Genomic DNA, 23,616 nt, shown 5'->3' on the forward strand with positions numbered 1-23,616 from the left:
TCTCATAGCATCACTATCTACACTTGCATAGCATTTGCTTATCATATTCGACTATCTTGAATCTCCATATGGCATCCATGGCTAGTGCTAAAAGCTAAGAGCTACACTCATTTGGGACTTGGAGAGGAGAGGAACAAGGGAGGAGCAACTATGAGCATCTTGATTGGCTATTTTATTCTATGTTTATATGCTTTCTATTTCATGCTTAATATCTCTCTTGATATGCCTGTTTAGGATAATCTTTTGTTGCTAACACTAATGTTTGTTTCTTGTGCTCTTGTGTGTGTTGCCATCAAACAAATTTTCTAATCCTTTTTGTAGAGCATCAATAATATTTAAAATTTAATTTTTAACAATATTTGTCTAGTGTTGTGGTGTAATATTTGAAATTTAATATATTATTTATATTTTAATAGTAATTTATAAAATATAAATAAATAATACCATTGAGGACAATCAAGTTATATCAATTTTTTATTGTAAATTCACTTACATTTGTTTTAGAAATTGAAAGAAAAATTTGAAATTCTTGTCATATAACTAAATTATACTCCGTAAAATTATGATATGTTTGATCTATTTAGATGTAGAATCTTCTTAATGAAATTTTTTATATATTGTATTGCATAAAATTAATATTCAATAAAAAAAAAATTGAAAAAAAAATGTTACATTAGCAAATTAGGTAAGTTTTAATTTATGGCACATTTCATTTTTTATTAATTTATTTAATTTGCAAAGATGCATTCTTGATTTTTATCAAATAAAGGTAGTGATATTTTGTTTATATTTTAAATTTTAAATATAGTTAAAAGTTTTGATTATAATTTATAAATTGAATCCATAATTATGAAGGTAAGTTATTACTTTTAATTTGTATTATATTGAAGTGTTTATAAATTTATTCAGTACTTAAATTTAAATATTAGCTTAACCAATTATCTCTCTCTCTCATATATATATATATATATATATATATATATATATATATATATATATATATATATATATATATATATATATATATATATATATATATATATATATATATATAACTACATTTTCTCTTTCAATTTTTTGTACATTTCAAATTTTAAATAATTTATTTAATTTGCAATGATGTATTTCTGATTTTTATCAAATAAAGCTTGTTGTGATATTTTGCTTATATTTTAACTTTTAAATATAGTTAAAAGTTTTGATTATAGGGGTAAATTATGAATTTAATTTTTATTATATTTAATTGTTTATAAATTTATTCATTATTTAAATTTAAATATTAGATTATTTGACTCACATAAATATGTTAATTTTATAATATTAAAATACATTTAAATTTTATTTCCATAATTTTCTTTTTCAATTTTTGGTATATTACAATTTTTTTAATAATTTATTTAATTTGCTTGTACAATGTGAATGATGCATTCTTGATTTTTATCAAATAAAACTAGTGATATCTTGCTCATATCTGAACTTTCAAATATAGTTAATAGTTTTTATTACAATTTATAAATTGAAGTGATAAAATATAAAAGTCGTTACTTTTAATTTTATTATATTTTATTGTTAATAAATTTATTCATTACTTAGATTTAAATATTAGATTAATTTATTCACTTGTAATATTAAACTACATTAAATTTTATCTTTAATTTACTATTGGCAAGGTGCAAGTGCTAGTTAACTATAAGTCTATAATTAATTAATCAATCAATTTAATGACCATTGGATGATCGCGATTTGTTGATCAACAACATAAGCTCAATTTTGGGTCGAAGTTCAGAAGGACAAAGGTTTCTTCAAAAAGTCTCTGGAATAGAGACATGTGTGAGCATTATCTAATTAACTATTATAAATTATATACTTAATATTAACTCTAAGTCTATACTTAATTAATTTTAATCAATTTAATGATCGTTCAATGATCGCAGATCTATGGCATAAGCTCTATTTAGGGTCAAAGTTGTGAAGGACACAAGTTTCTTCAAAAAGTCCCCAAAATAGAAACACATGTGAGCGCTGTCAAGAATGAAAGCTTTTAATAAATGAATGATTGAATGTTTTTAATAAAATAAAGAAAGAAAAAGAAATGAATTGTAACCATGGTTTTGCCCTTTGAGGAAGCTCTTGAAATTAAGGGAGATTGGACTTTGGAGTAACCAGTTAACCAAAGAAATTCAATAATTAGAATCCAGATCCGGGGATGCAACAAAGTTTGTCCACACCAATTTGTTTCTTCATCATTCCAAAATTTAAATTTTCGGGTAAGTTCCCGAGAGAAATATAGAACAACTACATCCCACATTTTTTATTTTTTCAATCTTGCAATTTAGATTGTAGAATTAGGGGATCGGGTGGTGGGTGCTAAAAGTTTACATTTTCAAGCTTGTCTACCATCAATATCAGCGATGGGGAAAGCCAAAGAGATACAAAAAATAGACTATTCCCAATTGGTTAAAACCCAAGGTTGAATTCCATGATATAATTTATGATCCTATAATCCATGGTAGGCTAACCACACAACTTATAATTTCATGTGAAAATAAGGTCATAGGAGGCATGCCCAACAAGGCATGAAAGATTGTGTATAATAAAATATTAGGCCAAAACATATATAAAATTGCAGCGTGAGATGTTGGATTGGGACGCATGATGCTACCTGAGGCTTTCCTTTGCCTGAAAAGTTGTCATGGTCTACGCCCAAAATTATGATGAAAATTGACATAATATGCCCAACTAGTTAAAACTCCAGATTTCATTGATGAATCCCATGATATTTATGATCCTATAATCCATGGTAGATTAACCACACAACTTAGATTTTCATGTGAGAATAAGGTTGCAGGGAGCATGCCTTGCAAGCCACGAAAGATTGTGCATAATAAAATATTAGGCCAAAATATAAATAAAATTATAGTTTGGGATGTTGGATTGGGCCGCATGATGCTGCCTGAGGTTTTCCCTTGCTTGAAAATTGTCATGGTCTGTGCCCAAAATTATGATGAAAATAGATGAGCAATTGTTAATAAAAATATTCAAAAAGAAATTTTATCCATTACCGAGGAAGAATTTAAAAGTTTGTTGAACTCATGGCTTGGAGCTAGAGATTTTGGACACTCAAATGTCCATGTTGACCTAGAAAAGCTTGTTTGTGATTATGAAGCAAATGATGAAGAGGGGAGAAATAATTATCTTAAAGCGATAACAATGGGATCAAAATCATAAGCCTCCTTATAAAGGAGATATTTTTGTGCCATGGGTTCATGGTACTATTTCCATACTAACATTTTGCGTGGGATTGAAAAATAATATAGAAGTGGGTGCAAGCCTCCTTGAAATGGTATTTAATATCCATTGTGTTAATCAACCTGTTAGTTATAATTTTGTTGAGCATATTCTTCAATCCATGCATGAACATTGTAAATATTAAAAGAGGTCCCTTTAAGAAATTTAGATTTACAACCTACCTATGCCATCTTCTTTTAGTGAAATATAGTGGAATGTTCGAGTCCAACAAGCTTCAAATTCGGGTGTATAAGGATGATGAGGTGAGAATAGTGCATCCAATATATGAATGAACCACTAAGATATGGATGCATGATAAGAGAGAGAACTACAACCATTTTGTAGACTTCTTTTTGGCTCCAATGTATCATGAAATTACAAACACTCCAATGTTTACTCGAGTCTTATAGAGATTGCATTCAACTAGGACCTGAAATACAATTGGCTAACTGACACCTCATGGAAGAATATATTGTGTTAAGGTTTTATGGATCGGGATTAGAACCCTACAAACTTCCAATAAATGTGACAGAGAGGGTTTTTGCATTGAAATATGTATGACAGATGGAGAGTACACATAAGTTCTACTTTTATGGTCAGCAAAAGAAGAGCATATTTCCTTCATTACCTCTTTCATGTGGAGGGTACACATTTGAAAGAAAAGCATTCAGTGTGGTATATGAAACTTTGAATTTTTTTAATTATGATGTTCATAGTTATTGGCAATATGATCCATGCAACATCATTAAAGTAATGGTTGTGGTAAATAAGAACTCTACAAGTAAAATCCAACATGAAAGTAAACCCTTGTTAGAAATGTTGAAAAACAAGGATTCTTCAGATACAGTCAAAAAAGTGATGGAGGAAACTACTAATGAGAAAATTATTTCTATAGAATAATTATCAACACAAACTATGGCATCACACCCACATAGAACACTGAGCAAGAGATCCAAACTAGGAGGTCCAACAATTTTTACAGAAGAGATGATGTTCTATCTACTAGAAATAGTATCCTAGAATCTTTATCAAAGGCTTGTGTAGAGGCAAACTGGACACGAAACAAAATCAAAGATTTTTGGTCTATGAGGAAGAATCTAGGTGAACCAAAGACTATTGCAGATTTTGAAGATATCCCAAAGGATTATGAGTTTAGCAAATTGTGGAATATAGAGAATCTCTCTGAAGTATATGATGATAGTGATAACGATAGAGGTCATGATAGTGATAATGAGATACCCTCAAGTTAAACTCCAACATTTGTTACAAAATCTGCAAAAACATCTATTTTGAGTGAGACACGTGTTAGAAAAATATTCTTTAGGGGTAGCCATAATGGAAAAATCGGGTTATCAAGGTGGTGGAATGGGGTCCAAAGGAAAAGGCCCTTGTACGCCATTGGAGGTAGAGTTACCAAGAAGAGGTGCATATCATTGAGACATTGGAGTTGAATCAACTAGGAAAGGTGATAATTATAAACCTGAACCTCATTTTGTTTTAGCTTCAAATCCCGACACTCAGATTCAATCACAACCAGAACATGGTGGAGAATCAAGTGCTACTACCATTCATGGGGATGGTATGAGTACTAGTACTAGTTTTGGTCAACAAGTGCAAGGACAAAAAGGCACTCAAAAGAGGCCAATAGTAGAAGATAATATACAAAATCCTAGTGATCAAGGCATGTTGTATAAGTAAAATCTTATGACAACAATGATGAGTACAACTCCAACTACATCAAGTTTCATCCTGAAGGTATTATTTCTAGCTCTAGAACAAGCCCCTAGGCCTCAAACGAGTCTGATAATCCCAACTGTAAGTTAGAGTGGGATAGGATTAGAAATGTGTTTTGAATCTTTTACTAGATCTCACTATGAATTGGTTAGAGCCACAAGAACAAGTGGAGGTGCCTACATCATTGCAAGTGCTATTTCACCATTCAAACATTCAATTACGTCATCAACCCTAGATTTTAATTACAATAATTTTATTGATCAATTTAGAGAGAGATCAGGAAAAAATAAAGAAAAAAGGAAGCTAATGATGAAGGTTGCAAGTACTACAACTATAGACTAACAACTTGCAATGAATAGGGTATTTCCCACATATGACCCAAGTAAATAAATGATTTAGTAAATGGTTGTTATGCCCCCAATGCCAAATAAAAATAAACCAAGGAAACAAATTGATAAAAATAAACCAAGGAAACAAATTGATTCCTCCCAATTTCACGTTAGCACCATCCAAATGGATTTCTCAAGAGTTAAGAATGTGGACAAAATTAATGTGTCAAGAAAGACCAATGAAGTGGTGTACACATCATGACTCAAGCAAGAGAGAGATAGAGAGATAAGTTGGAGAGACAAATACAAAAGTTACAGAGAGAACTAGAAAATGAGAATGCAAAGAGGAAAACTGTAGAGAACAATAGCAGTGAATTACAGAAAAGGATAAAAAGATCTGCCTCTACATCAAGTGTAGAGAATGAACATTCAGAGGTGGAACTAAATGAACATGAAGAAAAGCTTAGCTAAAAGCATCAAAAAATTTGAAAGTGAAAGAGCCTCTTCAATACAATTATACATAAATCTAGAGAATGTCTGCCTCAACAAAAAAATTACAAGACCAATTGAACAAAGAAAAGGAAAGAGCAAATTGGTGGGAAGAAAAAGCAGAGGAAGAAATGAAAATTAACTCTCTCAAAGACAAATTGAGTGGATCTTGGAAACAAACAATGAGGTTTATAAAATTAAAGATTTGGGAGCAAATAACGCAAAAGGTTGACCAATTGTGTTAGTTGTTTGAATTGATTGGAAATCTCAATGTACATTATGTGAAGCTGACGGAATACATTGCTCAAAACAAAAAAAAAATTTCAAGAGAGAAAATTGCAAATCAAATTTGCAAACAGTCTACAAATCCAATGACAAATATTTGGTATCCAAGGGAATTCACAACCGCATTGATGCCTCATCAAAGGCTTCATATGTCATTCAAAAATGTAAGAAACTATGGGAATCACAAGAATGTTTGGATAAGGCTGCAAAAAAGATGAAGAAGCTGCATGGAAAGGTGCAGGGATTTATAGAGCTGGGTTTGCCGATGAGTTTTGATACAACACAACAATACATTAGATATGTTGCTTTCAAAAGTAAGATGGAGGAGAAAATAAAGCTTGATTTGGACCCGTTTTCTAAGGACAAATGAGGATAACTTTTTGGCCATGGCTAAACCATTGATAATCTTGAATGCATCGTTGGTTGAAACATTGATGTCAACTTCCACTTCCAATTATTAATTGCTGACAAATTTGCAAGTCACTTACTATATGTTAGAAAAATTTGGAGTTTCGTCAGATGGAGAGTGGAGCATGCTACAGAAGCTCATATAATGATTTCATAATATGTATTGTATAATTTGTATTCCCAAATACATTCAGGCTTTTTGATTTGCTTTGTTTGTAATTCCAAGTATATTGTAATTTGTCGTGGCTTCAATTAACTCTGTTTTATCTATATTTTATAATTCTATGAATTTTTTTTCATGGCTTGAATTAAATCTGTTTTATGCTTGTTTTGTGATTCTATGAATGTTTTGTCGTGGGTTGAATTAACTCTGTTTTATCTTTGTTTTATGATTCTATGAATGTTCTGTCGTGGCTTCAATCAACTCTGTTCTATCTCTATTTTATGATTCTATAAATGTTTTGTCATGGCTTCAATTAACTTTGTTCTATCTTTGTTTTATGAGTCTATGAATGTTTTTCCATGGCTTCAATTAACTCTGTTTTATCTTTATTTTACCTTTGGCAAGATCGACTCATATCATCGCATGATTATGCGATTGATCAAAGTTACTCGCTTGTATTAAATCCACAACCCCGTCACTTATGTGGTGGATGGGATCTACTCATGATGATTGTATATGTCTGGACAAGTAAGCAAGTTATGGATGGAAGACAGAATGACATGGTGGAAGTGTGGGTCCGGTATTCTCACACCTTATGTGCTATACTAAGTGGACAAATTGTATGAGATCAACAGACACGATGCTCATGCGATTGCACGATTAATGGAAGTTGTGCCCAAAGGTTAATTCCGTGAACTTCGCTATGAATGTGGCATGTAGGCTCCGCATAGATGATGATAGAAAAAGCCTGGACTAGTAAAGTTGTGGACACTTGGATGTTTATGCCACATAGAAAGGATGAGTGTCCCACTTTCTCACTGTCTAGGAGAATTAAGAGACGGTATCTTCAAAGAAAATCAATGGCTAGGATGCTCATGTGATTGAATAAAGATGCATGATCAAGCTAATATCGCAATGCTGAGGATATTTATAAAGGGATTAAAAATAAAAAACAATAAGATGATTACACCAATCTACGTGCCTGTAGCTAACGAGATGGTTATCTCCCGCCATCACACTAGTTAATGAGCTCAATTGCTCATTATGATCCAGACTTCCTCGACTATATCAACATTTTCTTTTGGTAATAATTTAACATTAACAATGCTCTGGATATGTTTTGAATCTCTCTGTAATTTCTTGCTACCACAATTAGGGTTTATGTGATAAGGGTTGTCATGATATTCTCCCTGGATTTGCTATACCATACCCATTGTCTTCTATGTATTCCCTTGATTGTGTATAAGTCCTTGAGCATTCTCGTTGAAATTTGAGCTTAAATTCTGAAGTTTTAAGTTGTTGTCTCCACAAGCTCGGGTAAACCCCAACCCCAATAATGGCATAATCTTCTAGCCTGGGAAAAAGAAAGTTTTTAGAAGAGCTAATTGCTTAGATCCCCAACTCAACTAAAACATAAAAGAGGTCGAAGCCAGGGTCCAAGCCAAATGAATTTATCATTGATCACTCAATGGGAATTAGGGATGCACTAATTCCACCATGGGGTTTTAGCCTTTGGAGAAAAGGTTATAACAAGAAGAAGGAAAAGGTTCCAATTTCAAACATATGAAATTGCAATTCGGGCAGACTAGTGGTCCCAAATGTATATGTTAACATCGAATTGATCATTGCCATTGCTGCAAACTACAAGCCAGACACTAGAGAGATTGTGGCAAGTGAGGGTGGCAGGCTCATTGAAATCACAAGGGATGTTATCAATGAGGTTTTCATGCTTAATCCCAATGCGAATTGGGTCATTGATTCAAAGGAGTTGGATGTAGAATATAAGAACAATGAAAACCTATATAGGAGGAAGTTGGCTTCATTTAGGCCTCCAATGTTAAAGGGCGATGACAGAAAGTTGACTCCACAATAAACTGCCCCCTATAATGTTGATTTATTTGCTAGTTATTTCACTAACACTTACCATGCCCTCTTCCAAGTATGTTTTGTAGATGCAAGAGACCTGATTCCTAAATGGATGCTAGTGATATGTATGGATATCTAGAGCAGAGATATCAACAGGCCATTTGAATTTGCTTTTGTGGTGGTTGAGACCTCCATAATGCTCTCCATGACTTCAACACTGGAAAATAATCAATTTTTTAGGTACTACTATTTGCTAATGCATATATTCTTGTACAAGGGCCTCAAGGTTTGGCATCTAAACTTGCAGATTACAATCGTAATTAGAGGAGAACAACTCCCAGTCAAAGAATGGACTTATATCTAGGACTCTCATATGAATGAATCTAATTACTTAGTTTTTGAAAATCTTTTTGTTAGAAAACTTTTGAGTATTTTGTAGGAGGTTAGGTGGGGTCTAAGACAAATAAACAAAGAGTTTTTAGACCCATGGACCTTATCTTGAATTGGATATCCCTCATAATTGGGGATCATGGTTCTATTTCAAGGACCATACAGTCATTAGGATAATTGGTAGCCCTGTTACTCCTCAAAAGCTACCTATTACTATTCAAGATAGGGTTGCCTTGTTAGAGATTATGCATCAATTAGTTGAAGCTGACAAGTCTTTGGTTGGTGGATCTCACAAGAAGGGACCAATGATCCCATCATAGGTTGTGATTGGGATGTATCATTTCCTGAATAGGAACGTATATGAAATTCTTGATTCCATATGAAATAAGTATAGATTACCTCAACTCAAGTATAGGTTTTATGACTTTGAATGGTTTGTCAAGAAGTTTGGGAAATAAATGGTACAAGAACGTGAATGGGGTGATGAAGAAGATATCATGAGAAATGTTGAGGACTTAAATGATGTTTTGAAGAGGAATGAAAGGTGGTACCAAAGTTAGTACATGGACCACAAAAAGATTAGGGAGGATAGTACATATTCTCCATCATGGCAAATGTTGATAGTTCCAAAAGTTAGAGTAAAGGCCATCTTTTGTGCTTATCATAATGTTGATATAATTCCTTTTCCTTATGAGAGGCCTCAATTGGAAGTTATGCCATAGGTTCAGAGAGTAGAGGAGTAAAAGCCAGAATCTCCTCAGTCAATTGGTCCCGCCTCCCCTCTACCAAGTTATGATGATCCCCCTTTGATCTCTACTACTATTACTATGTCTTTTGACCCCTCCCCTTCACATATATTGCTTGCAGAGGTAGCTATGAAAAAACCTATGGCTGCATCATCCTCGGGTGGCCCTATTACTCAAATTCCAAAAATCCCAAGAGCAGTAACCCCTCTACACACGTTATCCCCGGGGAGAGAAATTTCATTTCAGTCTTATGAGGGTTTTGAATACCAAGGAGATGAAACTTTTCCACCTCATAGGTTTGACACAAGATTGCGTGTCATAGTTCAAGATCCTTATAAGGAATGGGCCCTTGATGTATTTAAGCTTGGGGGTGATCTCAGTGAGGATGTAAGGATAAATTCCTATGAACAATTCATGAGTGATGATTAGTTTGTGAATACGAGAGAGTTTAGACATTTTGTAATAAGGAATTTGAAAAATGAAATAGAGAGAAAAATGGGTATTGATTTGGACAAGCTTGAGTATAATGAAAGAGTGAAGTTCAAGGATAAAATATTGAAGGTGGCAAATCAACAATTGGCAACTATGACCCTTGAAGTGGGGAGGGAGATTGTGAAGAGGAGTGGAGTGCTTCTTTTGGAAGGATGTGATATCTCATCCATTATTGTTTTTGATGAGCTTAGAAAGAGGCATGAAATTGATTTGGAGGCAATGAATCTTGAACAGAGAGAAAAGGTGCTCTTTGAGTGATCTTCGATGATCACCTTGATCAACTGGTAATCTGGTGCCTTCATAGAGTTAAAAAGAGACCTAGAATGAGTTAGGAAATTGACCAGTTGTTTGGAACTCTACTTGTTAAGAGAGTATCTGATACTTCCATCATGAAGACAATAGGCCTAAATTTGAATGTGGCAAAATTTGCCCACAAGGTAGGTCTAAAGACGAAGGAGGAAGTGCTCATTCCGAGAGAAAGGGTGACAACATTGCAATAGTAGTTATATGTAGGACCTACATATAAGCCTTCTCACATGATTTAGTATTCATTTGAGGAAGTGATAGGATTAAGGAGTGAATTGGCCCAAGCTAGGTTTGATGTAACAAGGTTGAATAATGAAGCTGATATATTAAGGGCAAACACTTCACAAGTAGAAGGAAGAGTAAGGGTGTACATGGCTAAATCATTGCTAGAGTAAAAATATAGTGATATTTTGGAGCATGAAAATATAGCTTGGGATGAGCACAAATAATTGATGAGACTTTCTTAGGAGCATTTAAGATGGCAACGTTTCATAACATTCATTATCCTATATGAGAAAGACAATTGCAGTATTGGAGCTTTTATCAATCAAAGTTCCTCATGACCAGTTGCATATCATTACTATGAGTTTCAAGGCAAAGTTTGAGGTGGTCAAGAAGATCTACATTGTTCATAGAATGTATGCACAAAGAATTGGAGATGAACTCAGAAGTTTACAATGTCTAGTAGCAAGTCATATGCCTACACTGTTTGATAGAAAAAGAAGTAGAGTAGAAGGTGGAAAGGTCCTTAGATCTAAATCTGAGTGGAAGGAAGACCTTAGAACCATACAAAACCATATATTTCTAGATGTTACTATAGATGATGCACAGTTCTTGAAGAAGTTGGGGTCATGCATGGATGCATTGTCAAGGATTGACAGTGGGATGACCAGAATGGAGATAGCTAGATCATAAATAGAAGACAAAGAGTAAGAGAAACATCTCAAAGGACTCCAAGAGCTCAATCAACATGGATTTGATGATTCCTAATCTTCTTCTTCTCTGTTTTTTAAGCTCTTCAAAATTTTGAATTTTGAATTTTGTATTTGGCAAAAACAAAATTTGAAAATGAAGGCTACCAAGAACATGTCAAGAGGCTTCAATAGTTTAAGTAGCATGGATTTGATCACTTTTGATCCTTTTTCCTCTCTTTTCCTTAGTTTTCAAAATTTGAAAATTTCAATTTTCAAATTCTTGGTTTCCCACTTTTTTGAATATGTCAAGCAGTTTCCCAAGTTTTGTTATTGTAAAAGGCTCGAAGCATGTAGCATCCTCAATTTTTCTATAAGAGGATAATCAAGGCCTTATTTTTACCTCTCCTTCTTTGAATTCTATATATACTACAAAAGTCCAATAGAAGCAGATATACTAATTCACCAAGGGTGAATAATATACAAAAACTCCACAATTGTTATCAAGAATGATATATGAATCAATGAAATTGAGGATTTTTTGGTTCATATGTCAACTTCTTCTAAAGTAGAAGATTAAAATTGCTTACTCTATTCAAAGGGATTCTATGTAGAGAGCAAGTAGTATGTTGCAATTGGGAAAATTCATATCATGCTATGGTTTATATCAAATATTAATCATATTTTTTGATACTAATGCAATTAATAGTCTCCATGATCATGATGTAATTACTAATGCAACACTCCACTTTTTTGATACTTGAATGTTGAATCAAAATTATCAAATAAATAATTACTAATGCAACCTTATTCTTGAACACTGAAAAATAGTAGTACGTTAATTTATTAACTTGTAAATAGAAATTTGAAAAATGCAATTGTATATTGATATTAAATGATATTGACATAAACATTAAATATCATCAAGTACAATTAGGATTTTGTAATGTGACAGATGAAATACATTATGCAATATGCAACCAAAAGTTTAATAAATACACAGTATCTGCTAGTGCTAAATCTCTTAAATTTGCCAAATCATCTCATCATCCTGATCATCAAATTGAGAGCTTCCTTGATTATTGTCTGTGTTTTCTTCACACTGCATACCTCCACTTAACTGCATATCAAAACTAGTAGTACATTTGTCATTGGCATTCATTCTGTCACTATCAATTGTCTCACTTTGGTTTGAAGTGTTGCCCAACCCTCTTCTTTCCGTTTTGGACTTCCAAATTCCCACTGCCCTTTCATAAGGAAAACTTTGGACATTATACCTCGATGTATACAACCGCAAGCAATTTTCCAAATTCTTGTCTAGTTTGTTCCTTATCTTTCATTTTAAGAACCCCAAAGCATTGGAGACTCTCACATCCTCCACCAAGACCAATATCATGTTTTGACATAAATAAACAAGTTTTAGAAACTCTGATAATGAATCAACCAATTGTACGCTCTGACCTATCTTTGTCAAAACCTTTGTTACTGATCTCTCTTCCAAGGGAATCTCCTCTTTTTTTGATTCTTCAAAATGATACCTCATAGTTAATGCAAAAAGGGTCGATTGCTCCCTAGGAATTGTTTCATTTAAAATTCCTTCTATAGTTTGTCCATTGATTTCTACATATTTACAAAAATGGTTTTATCTAAGTCATTATCCTATGATCAAAATCAACTGGATTGTTGAGTTCCCAATATTAAGAAAACACGATAGACATGCCTTCAAGTAACTCATCACGAGGGAATCGTTTTCTAATTTATGAGGAAACATAAGAGACAATTTTCTTCAGACTACCAGTCACAAAATCAACAATCTTGCTTAAAATATTCCCTTGTGACACTTACTTCTTTCTTCTTAGAGCACTTTCCAAATTTCGCGACCATGGAAAGGTGGTGCATTGGTATCTCAAATCCACGTACACTGGCACATAACTCCCTGTTTGCATTAAACTGAAAAAAATTGTTAGGATTGTTCAAATCTGTCAATGTCTGCCAGCTAGCAAATTTTACATCTACAAATGTTTGTTCTCATTGATAAAGATTATCAAGGGTCATGCATGACATTTTACATATCTTAGCATATTGTGCAATATACATAGCTCTTTCTTGGGCTTTTGTCACAAGATGGTTCATTTCCTCTAGCATGGGGATAAGACTTGCTAAAGTTAGGATTGTCTCTATATCACATAACCTACGAAGCTAGTTAGGAGATTTGTCTACTATGTGACAATGTTCGTACATTAATCGAACCAAGGATTGATATTCTAAGTAAACTCGATGCACCAGACCATGCAAGGAGATTCATCTGGTATCGACATCCTTGAGATGCTTGTTCCCATCGGTTATTCCATCGACAAAAAATTAAAATTCCAAAAACCATTTGGGACTTCGACAAAATTATGAGTAGAGCTCTTTGATTAAATCTTTAATATTTTTTACTATAGGATATTTGCTCACAATTTTAAAATCTATATTCATTATGTGGGATATGTAATGAATGGCAGTCATGTAGGGCGAACAAGAAGTTTGTAGCTCTATGCAAAGACCATTCTTATGACCTTGCACTACTGAAGCTCCATTCGCTCCTACACATACCATTTTTTTTGCAATTGTCAAGTCATCCATACCTCCATATTCAATTAATGAATTCTTAACTAGTTGAAATAGAGTTTCCATTGTCGCACTGTCCTTGAATTTAGAAACACATAGTAGATGAGGTTGGTGAAAATGATTCTTTATTATATAAACATACATACATACCCAAGACATATTATCTATTATTGTAACTTCATCCAAAGACAATGTAATAAAGTTTGACTCTCCAATTCTTTCCTTTATATCTTGTCTCAACAAGACAACTTGCCTATTCCCAACCACTGTTTACTGACTAGTGGCTATTAGGAAAGTTAGGAATGCCCAAAAAGTCTAATAAAGTACTAATTTCTAGGTAGTCTATCACAAGATGCCCTCTGGTTAAACTATGAAAAACAACACTTAACTGAACAATTTTTCTCGATTGTGCTGTTGCCATTGCCTTTTCAAAAATAGTTTCAAAAGAACCTCCAGATTCAACGATCTTTGCCTGTCTTTTCAAATGCGCATCATATTCTAAGGCACACTTAACATATTGACATTGCTCCTTTTTTCCCATCTTATCACTGATCTTTCAATTCCATCTATGATTTGCTTTTCATAAACTTTGTCGATATACTTTTCAATGGTGTCAAGCTTGAGCTACAACCTCTTTTCCTTTTTATATTTCTAACTACAAATCTTACACCTGCATTCTATTGAAGGGTCACCTTTGTTTAGATTCTCCACTGGTTCAATGAATGGGTACTTTTACACCTAATCAATTTGAAAATGCCTTGCCATATCCCACCTTGACCCATTTTTTATTTGGATTTTCTTTTCCCCTTTCTTGCATCATATCATCATCATCTACGACATTGTCAACTAGGTCGATTATCACATTCCCGCTACCCTGGGTATCTACTAGATCTTCTTCTTCATTGTCATTTGAGATATCACATTCGCCACCTTCTTCAATATTCAATGTAAGTTGTGAATGTGTTTGTGGTAGTTGTGATGGTGTACCTTCATGATCATCTTTTTGACCACAAACATTGCCAAAGTACGAATTTAAGGTTTTGTGCTTTGCTGCCCTCTCTTGGCCTTCACCACATTCAGTAGTCTTATCCTTCTTTCTGTTCGACATCTCCAATGAAATAAAGGCTGCAAAAAAAACTATCTACTTGTTTAAGAAGCAATAATTGACTATAAGATTCATTGCCCCTAGGGCCTGGAATCTAGATGTTTAAGGTCTCCCTACTCAATAAAAATGATCTAAAAATTGATAACAAATCGAGATGAATAATATTATAACACTTTAAAGAAATGATCACTTACCTTTAGATTCTTAGAGAGTAGCACAAAGCACTAGTAGATGACAATGCAACATTGGTTGTTCTTGTCTGTAACTTGACTATTGATCCAATTTGAGAGCTTCGAACCAACCAAATTGTGTTAAAATAAATTTGATCTTTCATACAATCTTATACCAATCCATATTTGGCAAATATTGCATGAATTTTAAATGGTATACAAAAAAATTGGCGAATCCCACTTTATGCTAACACATCTTATGGAAACATAGGGAAAACAAAACATCGACAAAACATATACGTTGTAATTTACTAGGCGATTATGGACCATCCATTGGGATGGACTTATAATAGAATTGGCGAAATCAATCCTCCCACAACATTGAACGATTAATGGTGTTGGCGAATATTGGAGAGAATTAAGACACTCTTCCAAAAGTGCCGAGTGAATTGGGTCCTCATACAAATTGAACTATTGATGGCCATTGGCAAATTATGCTAGTGCATTAAGGCACACTTTCTAAATTTCAGGTGAAAATATTAATTAGATCGTTGTAAAAATGTAGACTCTATTGGTGAAATCTTTAAATCGTTACAAATAATTAATGAAAATGAAGGTGAATTGAAATGCATTTGATTGAAAATTTATAAAGTCAGGGCAATCCGACCACCTCGAATGGTCCAACTTATTTACCATTTTTGAAATGTCCGATACTAAATATTCACCAATTGGTGATTATTCGCCACTAAAATTTTCTTTGCTGGAAACATCACTATAAAAGGATTTTGCATCATCACACATAAATTTTTGATAATTAATCATTTTCATGATTTTTTGCATTGTGGACTAATCTTGAGGAGTTTTGATTGAAAAGATGGCTGTTATGCTTCAAGATAGTGAGAGAATTGACACACAATTTTTGTTGTTGTTGTTGTTGCAAGTTTAAAAACAAGGCTAACAAATAGCAAAAATAAAAATGAACTTGAAAATATGTTAATTTTGTGGTTCTTTATCCATAATCGATTCACAAACTTCATTAAACTTCCCTCCTCCATTCATTAAATGAATTTTTAGATTAATGCAATGATGATGAAAGAAGGATGAAGAATCTTGACGTACAAAGAGACATGATACTTCAACACATTCAAACCGAGTTACCAAAGACTGCTTGTATATCATTACATCAATTGCACAAACCACAAATGTTTTAATGTATAAATTATGATTTGCACAATGAGACAAAAGGATTACCAATTTAACATACGAGAGATCAGTAATGATGACATAGGACATCAAGATCCAAATGCTTCCTTTATTATCTTTATGAACATATACAAGCTCATAAACTATCTGTACAAAGTGCAAACATTAAGTTCTCTAAAAGCTTCTCTAGAAAATTCTCCAGAGTTTACCCCGTTAATATTTCATCATATTTTTTTTTTGTCAAAATATGATTAATACCATTGCAACCAAAACCCATAAGTTGGATTCCCTTTAAATCAGGTGAAACTTTCAATTAATTGCATTCACGAATCCGCTAGTGAAACATTGAAGTTTTAATACCTCATAAACCATGAGTCACCTTGAGTTAAAAACTTGTCACATTAGAATCATTTTCAAATTTTTTGCAAGTTTAAAAATGAGCCTAACATATAACAAGAATCAAAACGAACTTGAAAATGTGTTAATTTTGTGGTTCTTTATCCCTTAAGGATCCATAAATATCGTTAAACTTCCCTCCTCCATTCATAAAATAAATTCTTAGATTAAAACAATTAAATAAACGAAGAATAAAAATTCGTAGATAAATGCTTGATTTAAAAGCATTGATTATGGAACCAAAGGACAGTAATCATTGCGTGGATGCTTGGTTCTTCAATTAGAAACACGCCTACGGCGGAGAAAACACCACACAAAACCAACTTAAGCTGGACGTCAAATGTCAAATCCATGTGTTGAGACCTGATTACTACCTAACTAAACTAGTAAATCGAACTGCCGGTCAAGGAAACGATTAATAAATGAATTGGGGCACATGTTTGTTTTTTTGTATTTTTCTGTAATTTTCCTATTTACAACAGAATTGACGAGAAGTGGAAGCCGAGAGGTACAGAAATCCAGAAAAGGGCGTCAGAATGAAACTCCCCTCAATAATAACATTATCGTTTTCTCCTGGAGAAAGGGTCTTTATACCTACCTATAATATCCACAATTATTATTTTTTTCTAGCTTGAACTCTGGCTCGCCTTTTTGGCTATATTTAGCTCAAAAATGGCGCTATTAAGACGGCGAAAGGCAAGCGAGCCAGAGAGCTCGGATAACGATAAGAAGCAGGCGGATGAGCAGCAGCAGGAGAAGGGAAAGGAAAAGGAAAAAGAAAAGGAGAAGGGAAAGGAAAAGGAAAAAGAAAAGGAGAAGAAAAAGAGCACTAGAAGTAAATGGAGCTGCATCGACAACTGCTGTTGGTTGATTGGCTATGTAGTCGTCATTTGGTGGCTGCTTATGGTTCTGTATAACGCCCTGCCTCCTTCGCTGCCGCAATATGTAACAGAGGCCATAACTGGACCTCTTCCCGATCCTCCGGGCGTCAAGCTAAAAAAGGAAGGGTTGAAGGCGCACCATCCCGTGGTTTTTGTGCCCGGAATTGTCACCGGCGGGTTGGAGCTGTGGGAGGGCCATCCCTGTGCCGATGGCCTGTTCAGAAAACGCCTCTGGGGTGGCACATTCGGAGAAGTCTACAAGAGGTTTCTCTACCTGCATTTCTTTAAACCTTTGAAATTATTACTATTCGTTGCAGTAAGATCTTCTTGAGCGAATAATGTAAAATGATATATCTATAATGAGATTAGGGCTCTAAGTAATCTGCTTTGGGAATGACTTCAAATGAACTTGATTCTTTTTAAATCCGTTCTACTCACTTCTACTTTCTTTGCATCAAAGTAAGCCCTAATCTGGAATTCCGTATCTTTGTTATTAGTGTGATTCTCTCAGTTGTGATTATTATACAAGAGCTAACATATAACTCAAACAAACAATTATCTTTTTTTAGGGGATTGGGGTCACGTGAAATTTGTAATTAATATTGGTGGCAATGCCTACCATTTTGTTTGTGAAGCCTTTCTTGCCCTCCTTCGATACCAGCTTTTACTTGGTACAGAAAACTTCTATGTTTACTCTAAGTTTGTCCGTGACTGCAACAGGAGCTCAACGGGAAACCTTAGCTCATTACCTTTGGAACACCCTTCAGCCTTCAGGCGTGAAAAAACACATTTGCTTTGGATCGGCACATGCAACCTCACTTTCTTTAAAACTGAGTTAACAATTGTTGGCACTGCGGAACAGACTAAATTTGCAATGTATAAGGATAAACACATCAATGATCCTTCAAGCTAGGATGGTTAACAGCTCCGTTTTGAGCAAAATGAAATTCTGAAATTCTATAACTCAACAGTTTTAGAAATGACATTTTTTCACAAAGACTGTAGTGTTATATTTAAGTATTCAGAATAAAATTCTGTTTTTATATGGCAGAATAAAGACACTGAAACTCTGACCTGCTTACAATCAATAATCAAACAGCCCAATCTTATAGGTGAGCCGTTCCTGATTTTGAAGACAAACAATCTTCCATCAAGTGCAAAATTGCATAATACCATCGGAAATAAATTTAAACAATTAGCCCCTTATTACAATATGTCTCAAATTTGCCGGCAAGGAAAGCTTCTCTATAAATGACTAATCTTTACTTCACCTCACAACTTACTAATCGAGAACGAATTTTTCCCATATTCTTTATTTGCATGGATGTTGTTTCAAATATTCTTTTTTCTTTATCCTCTCTCTTCGTTTTGTTGGTCCACATTTGCATAAGATATGTTTAGCTTGTCACAATTATTGCTGCCCAATCATATAAACAATAAAGGATGTTGAAGCATACCATGAAGCATATTCTACATCCCATTGCACCAAATATAACCTTTTATCACTTGTTGCCAGGGTGCCCTTAGGTTTTAGTATCAACTTCCCTTCTTTAAAAAATGGATGCAACTGATTGTCTCTTTTAATCCAGAGACATAAAAGCTGTTATGTATTGTGGCACTGGCAGCTAATTGTTGATTATGAGCTACTGCTCCAGCTGGTGGACTAATAGTGAATAGGCCATAATACCAGAGAGATAGTTTGTAAGATGCATTCTTCTTAAGGATGGTTTGTTTATAAGGCAACAACTAAAGGAAAATTTATCTCCAATGGCAAAATTCCTTTCTGATAGATTCTTATCCGTGTGCACTTTCATCCTATTTTGCACATTGTCAAGACTAAAACTTGTATGATTTCTTGATTCTCTATAGTGGAATACTGAACTGCTCATACTTTGGTGTCCCAAAAACCCCAGTTTGCATGAAGGTGGATCATATCCCTTTGTATGGAAACATATATGTTGACATGTGATGAGTGGTATTATATCTATTTTCTACTAGGTGCAACCATTAAATTATGCTAACTATATTTTTCTTACATAGTTTTGCAGATAACCTTTGAAGTCTTATTCACAATTTCTGTTCAGCCATCAGTTTAAGGATGGTTGGTACTACCAAAAGCAAAGTGGTGCTTATATCAACTATAAAATTTCCTTCCAAAGTTTGCTACCGAATTCTAGTTTCCTATCATTCACAATTCTTCAGTATAGAGATAGGCACCACAATGCCAGAGTATCAAATAATAGAGTATACGATTGTATTGGTTGGAACATAGATAATGTCAATTGACATTCTGACCATCTTGGTAAAGAACAAATGCACTTGCATTTATTTCTTAATGGGACTAGAAGGTCTGAAGCTAGTGGCTTAGCTGGTGGGAAGAAGGATGAACAACCAGGTGGCTAGAAAGTAGTGGTTGAAAGATGACGTGGCAGTCGTTGACTGTTTTGCAGAGGTTTGAGTCTAGGAGCAAAGCCAGCCCAGCGAATGTGGAATACAATGGTGTGCTCACTTTAGATGGCTGAAGTTGGTGGACCCAGGTGCAAGATATAAAATTCTATTCTTGATGCTGCAACAGAAGTGAATTTAGTGGAAAATAATCACTTGGTGTCTAGCATATTCGTTTGGAAAATTCTGATCTAAATTAGCACCTCACCTAGATCCAACCTGTTGATTTGTTTTTTATGAAACTCAAACACAGAATAAAATACCAAGAATCTTATCCTCTCTTGAACAAAGACCTCTCAAATGCTAAGCTTCATGATTAAATGAGATGACTCCAAGGTTTATACTGTCAGGTCTTGACTTTACATTGTGGATAGACTTAGTGTTATATGATGTGATATTGCTGGAATCACAAGGGGACTTACATTTTGCTTGAACTTTGCTGGAATGTGGGATCTATACTATCTCACTTAGAAATAAAGACAAAGAGATAAAGGGTTAAGAAAGCTAATAAGATCAATGATGACGATGAATGTTACTTAGATAGACAAACTCCCTTAGATCAAGGTTTGCTTCACCATGATGATAACAACCACACAAACTTGATGCAATCTTCTAAGGAAATGGAAGATTTTCATACTGCGATTACATCACTCAAATACCCAATGCTGACGCAATCCAAATGAAACATTGACAATCAAACTTTTAGCAACAATGATGTTTAGGCTAACTTTGTGTTGTAGCTTACAATAAGCAAACTACAAAAAGTATGAACTAAGGAATTCATCACAATACCTTCGTAAGCATCCACCATAATCAATGAACTCTAACTAAACTTTGAGAAGCAACAAGAAACCATGCAACATGAAGAAACAACACATTGAGATCCACCATACTTCAAGGAAATTCTTGTATTGGATTCAACAAGTCTTGGCAACAATTCCTTCTTTCCTTCTCCTACTCTACTTCTACTTGCTTTCTAATTATGAACTTCTAACTATTAACCTTTTCAAATGAGAGAATTGAGCCTCATATAGAGGTCTCATTACATTTTGAAGGCTTAGATTGATTCTCAAATCGATGGCCAAGATCTATCAATTAAACCCTAATTAGGGTTTGTTACAACAAACTCCCTCTTGACCAATGAGAAAATCACATTATAATGGACACATGTCCAACATTGAATTTTAACCAATAGGAATCAAGGTTAGGTAAGATAAACAATATTTGATGAAGTGACATGTGTCACTTGCTCCATCTTTGAATGAATTAGGTTCATTGAACTTGGACATGTTGAATTCAATTTGTGGATGAAAGTGAGTTGTTGCTACCCCAACTTACTCCTTTTAACTCATCACAAGTTTTTGTGGTTGAGCAATATCTCTTGATCCTCAACATTTCAAATTGCTCCTTGATGAATGTGATGATGGTGAGAGATATTCCCAAATTGCATCATCTTATTTGATTTGATCACTTTCACAGTCCAAGGTATTGTTGACAAAATAATATCATCTGATTTTATAATACTAGAAGAGTTAAGACTGCGAATTGCATATCATATCAATTGTATGTGAAGGAGGTACCCGTTCCAAATTGCAGCTCCAATGAAATCTCCGGCTGGTAATCATGGACTCTACTTCAAATACCTTATTGGTAGGTGTCGACAGACACACTGTCAATAAGAGAAATCATTATTTTGTCTGCTTGATTGTGGGTTGCCAACTACTGGGCAATACCACATCTTTGTCACTTCCTCCTTGAATTCGTACCAATTCCCCTTGGGTTAGATGACCTGCTGTTTGATTCGTTCTTCCTTTGGCTCCACATGATAATGCTGCCCTCTGTATGTATGGTGTTGGCTTGCAACCATGGCCTGCGCACAGAGGGGATAAGCCATATTACTAAGCTCCAGTATTACTCCTGATAGCTGAGTTCGCTATGAAATATTCATTTCAAGCATTAGTTTGCACTTTAGAATATTAACAACATAATTCTCACACTGTTTCTCTTATGTGGACACTCAAAGAAGCCAAACAATGAGTCGGTCCCACAAAGAAAGTATTATACCAATAATATTATGCCTGCTTTTAACTTAACCTTCAGAATAATATAAGTAGTTGAATCCCAGGTAATTAATACTCGGGCCGATGGACTTACAAGGCTATTTAAAACCTTATGCCATCCTTAAAACAAATTGGCAAAATGAAATAAAATTCTGTTTCCATAAATCTTATGCTGAACTCAGATTATAAACTCCTCAAAGCCGATAAGACTTATTTGTAAATTTGTCTCTATTAGAAACTTCCCAAATTTGGCACAGTTGTAGACTACGTTGCGAATCCACCCCTTGGAAGAACTAGGTTTTCATCCAGCCCTTTTGTTGAAGTTTTGAAGGTTTTGGAAGCATAAAATGTTTATCAAATCAAAAGCATGCCTTACTTCCTCCCTCCAATCTCCTTATAAAGAACTCCAAGAAGCTTCTAAAATATTAGGCTGACCACATTTGGAGAACTTTATTTAATAAAGTGACATTATATATTATTTTAATATTTATTTAATTAAATTAATTAATAATAAGTCATCATTTGATATTTTATTTATTTTTGACAACTTTATAATTTTTTTTTTAATTAACTGTCACCTTTCAAATTGGGGACATTATAGTCCTCCCGCTTTAGCAATTCTCTGCTGCTCCACTAGGATCCCAAACTAACCATATAAAAACAATGTACCATTCCGTTGCTCCACTCTGATGCACCCAATCGTGCTGAAATTTGCAACTCTGTTATCTTGAAGCCTTCCCAGTATTGAGCTGCTCAATGGATCACAAATCAACACATTCTCACACCGATGAAAAGTGGAGAGGTAGATGCCTCTTATCATGCCATCAACGGTTAGTGACCGCCGACATCTGTATGAGTTCCCAAGGATGTGATCAATGATCATCTTAAGTGCAAATTTAGTTATGTCAATACACCATATGCTACTGTTATAAATTAGGACAACATCCACCTGCTTGAGAACCTCACTCCAAGTGAAGCAATAAGTACCTCCAATGACAAAGGATGATGGGAGTTCATCAATAAGCCAACCTCCAATAAGAGAAAGATGATACAATCCTCTCCAGCTCCTCCAATCAGCTGCTGTCCCGAAAAGACAACCTGAAACCTTTGTGGCTTCATCATGCCATGTACCAAGGCTCAACTGAAACTTATCCACTCCGAGCAAATGCCACTCAACCTGAAGAACATTGATCATGCACACTCCATACCCTGAAAATTGAGCAACTCCATACTCCAATAATGTATCATGAGGTAGAAGTGTAACAGTAGCTTCTCCAAGAGAGTCCACATGCTTCAACAAAGTTGCATCACCAATGCCCCTATCCATGTACACTCCATA

The 23,616-nt window shown here is 34.3% G+C and overlaps 1 protein-coding gene across 1 annotated transcript in view; it reads left to right on the forward strand.

Moving 5' to 3' along the window:
* The first annotated feature begins 17,230 nt into the window (after positions 1–17,230).
* Positions 17,231–23,616, forward strand: part of LOC131069543 (phospholipid:diacylglycerol acyltransferase 1) — a 188,216-nt gene continuing 181,830 nt past the window's right edge. The window contains exon 1 of the mRNA XM_058005034.2: positions 17,231–18,036. Coding sequence (XP_057861017.1) covers positions 17,564–18,036 — 473 coding nt within the window. The 5' untranslated portion in view covers positions 17,231–17,563. The remainder of the gene's footprint in view (positions 18,037–23,616) is intronic.

The sequence above is a fragment of the Cryptomeria japonica genome, chromosome 2 (assembly GCF_030272615.1).
Source record: "Cryptomeria japonica chromosome 2, Sugi_1.0, whole genome shotgun sequence".
NCBI classification, from domain to species: domain Eukaryota; kingdom Viridiplantae; phylum Streptophyta; class Pinopsida; order Cupressales; family Cupressaceae; genus Cryptomeria; species Cryptomeria japonica.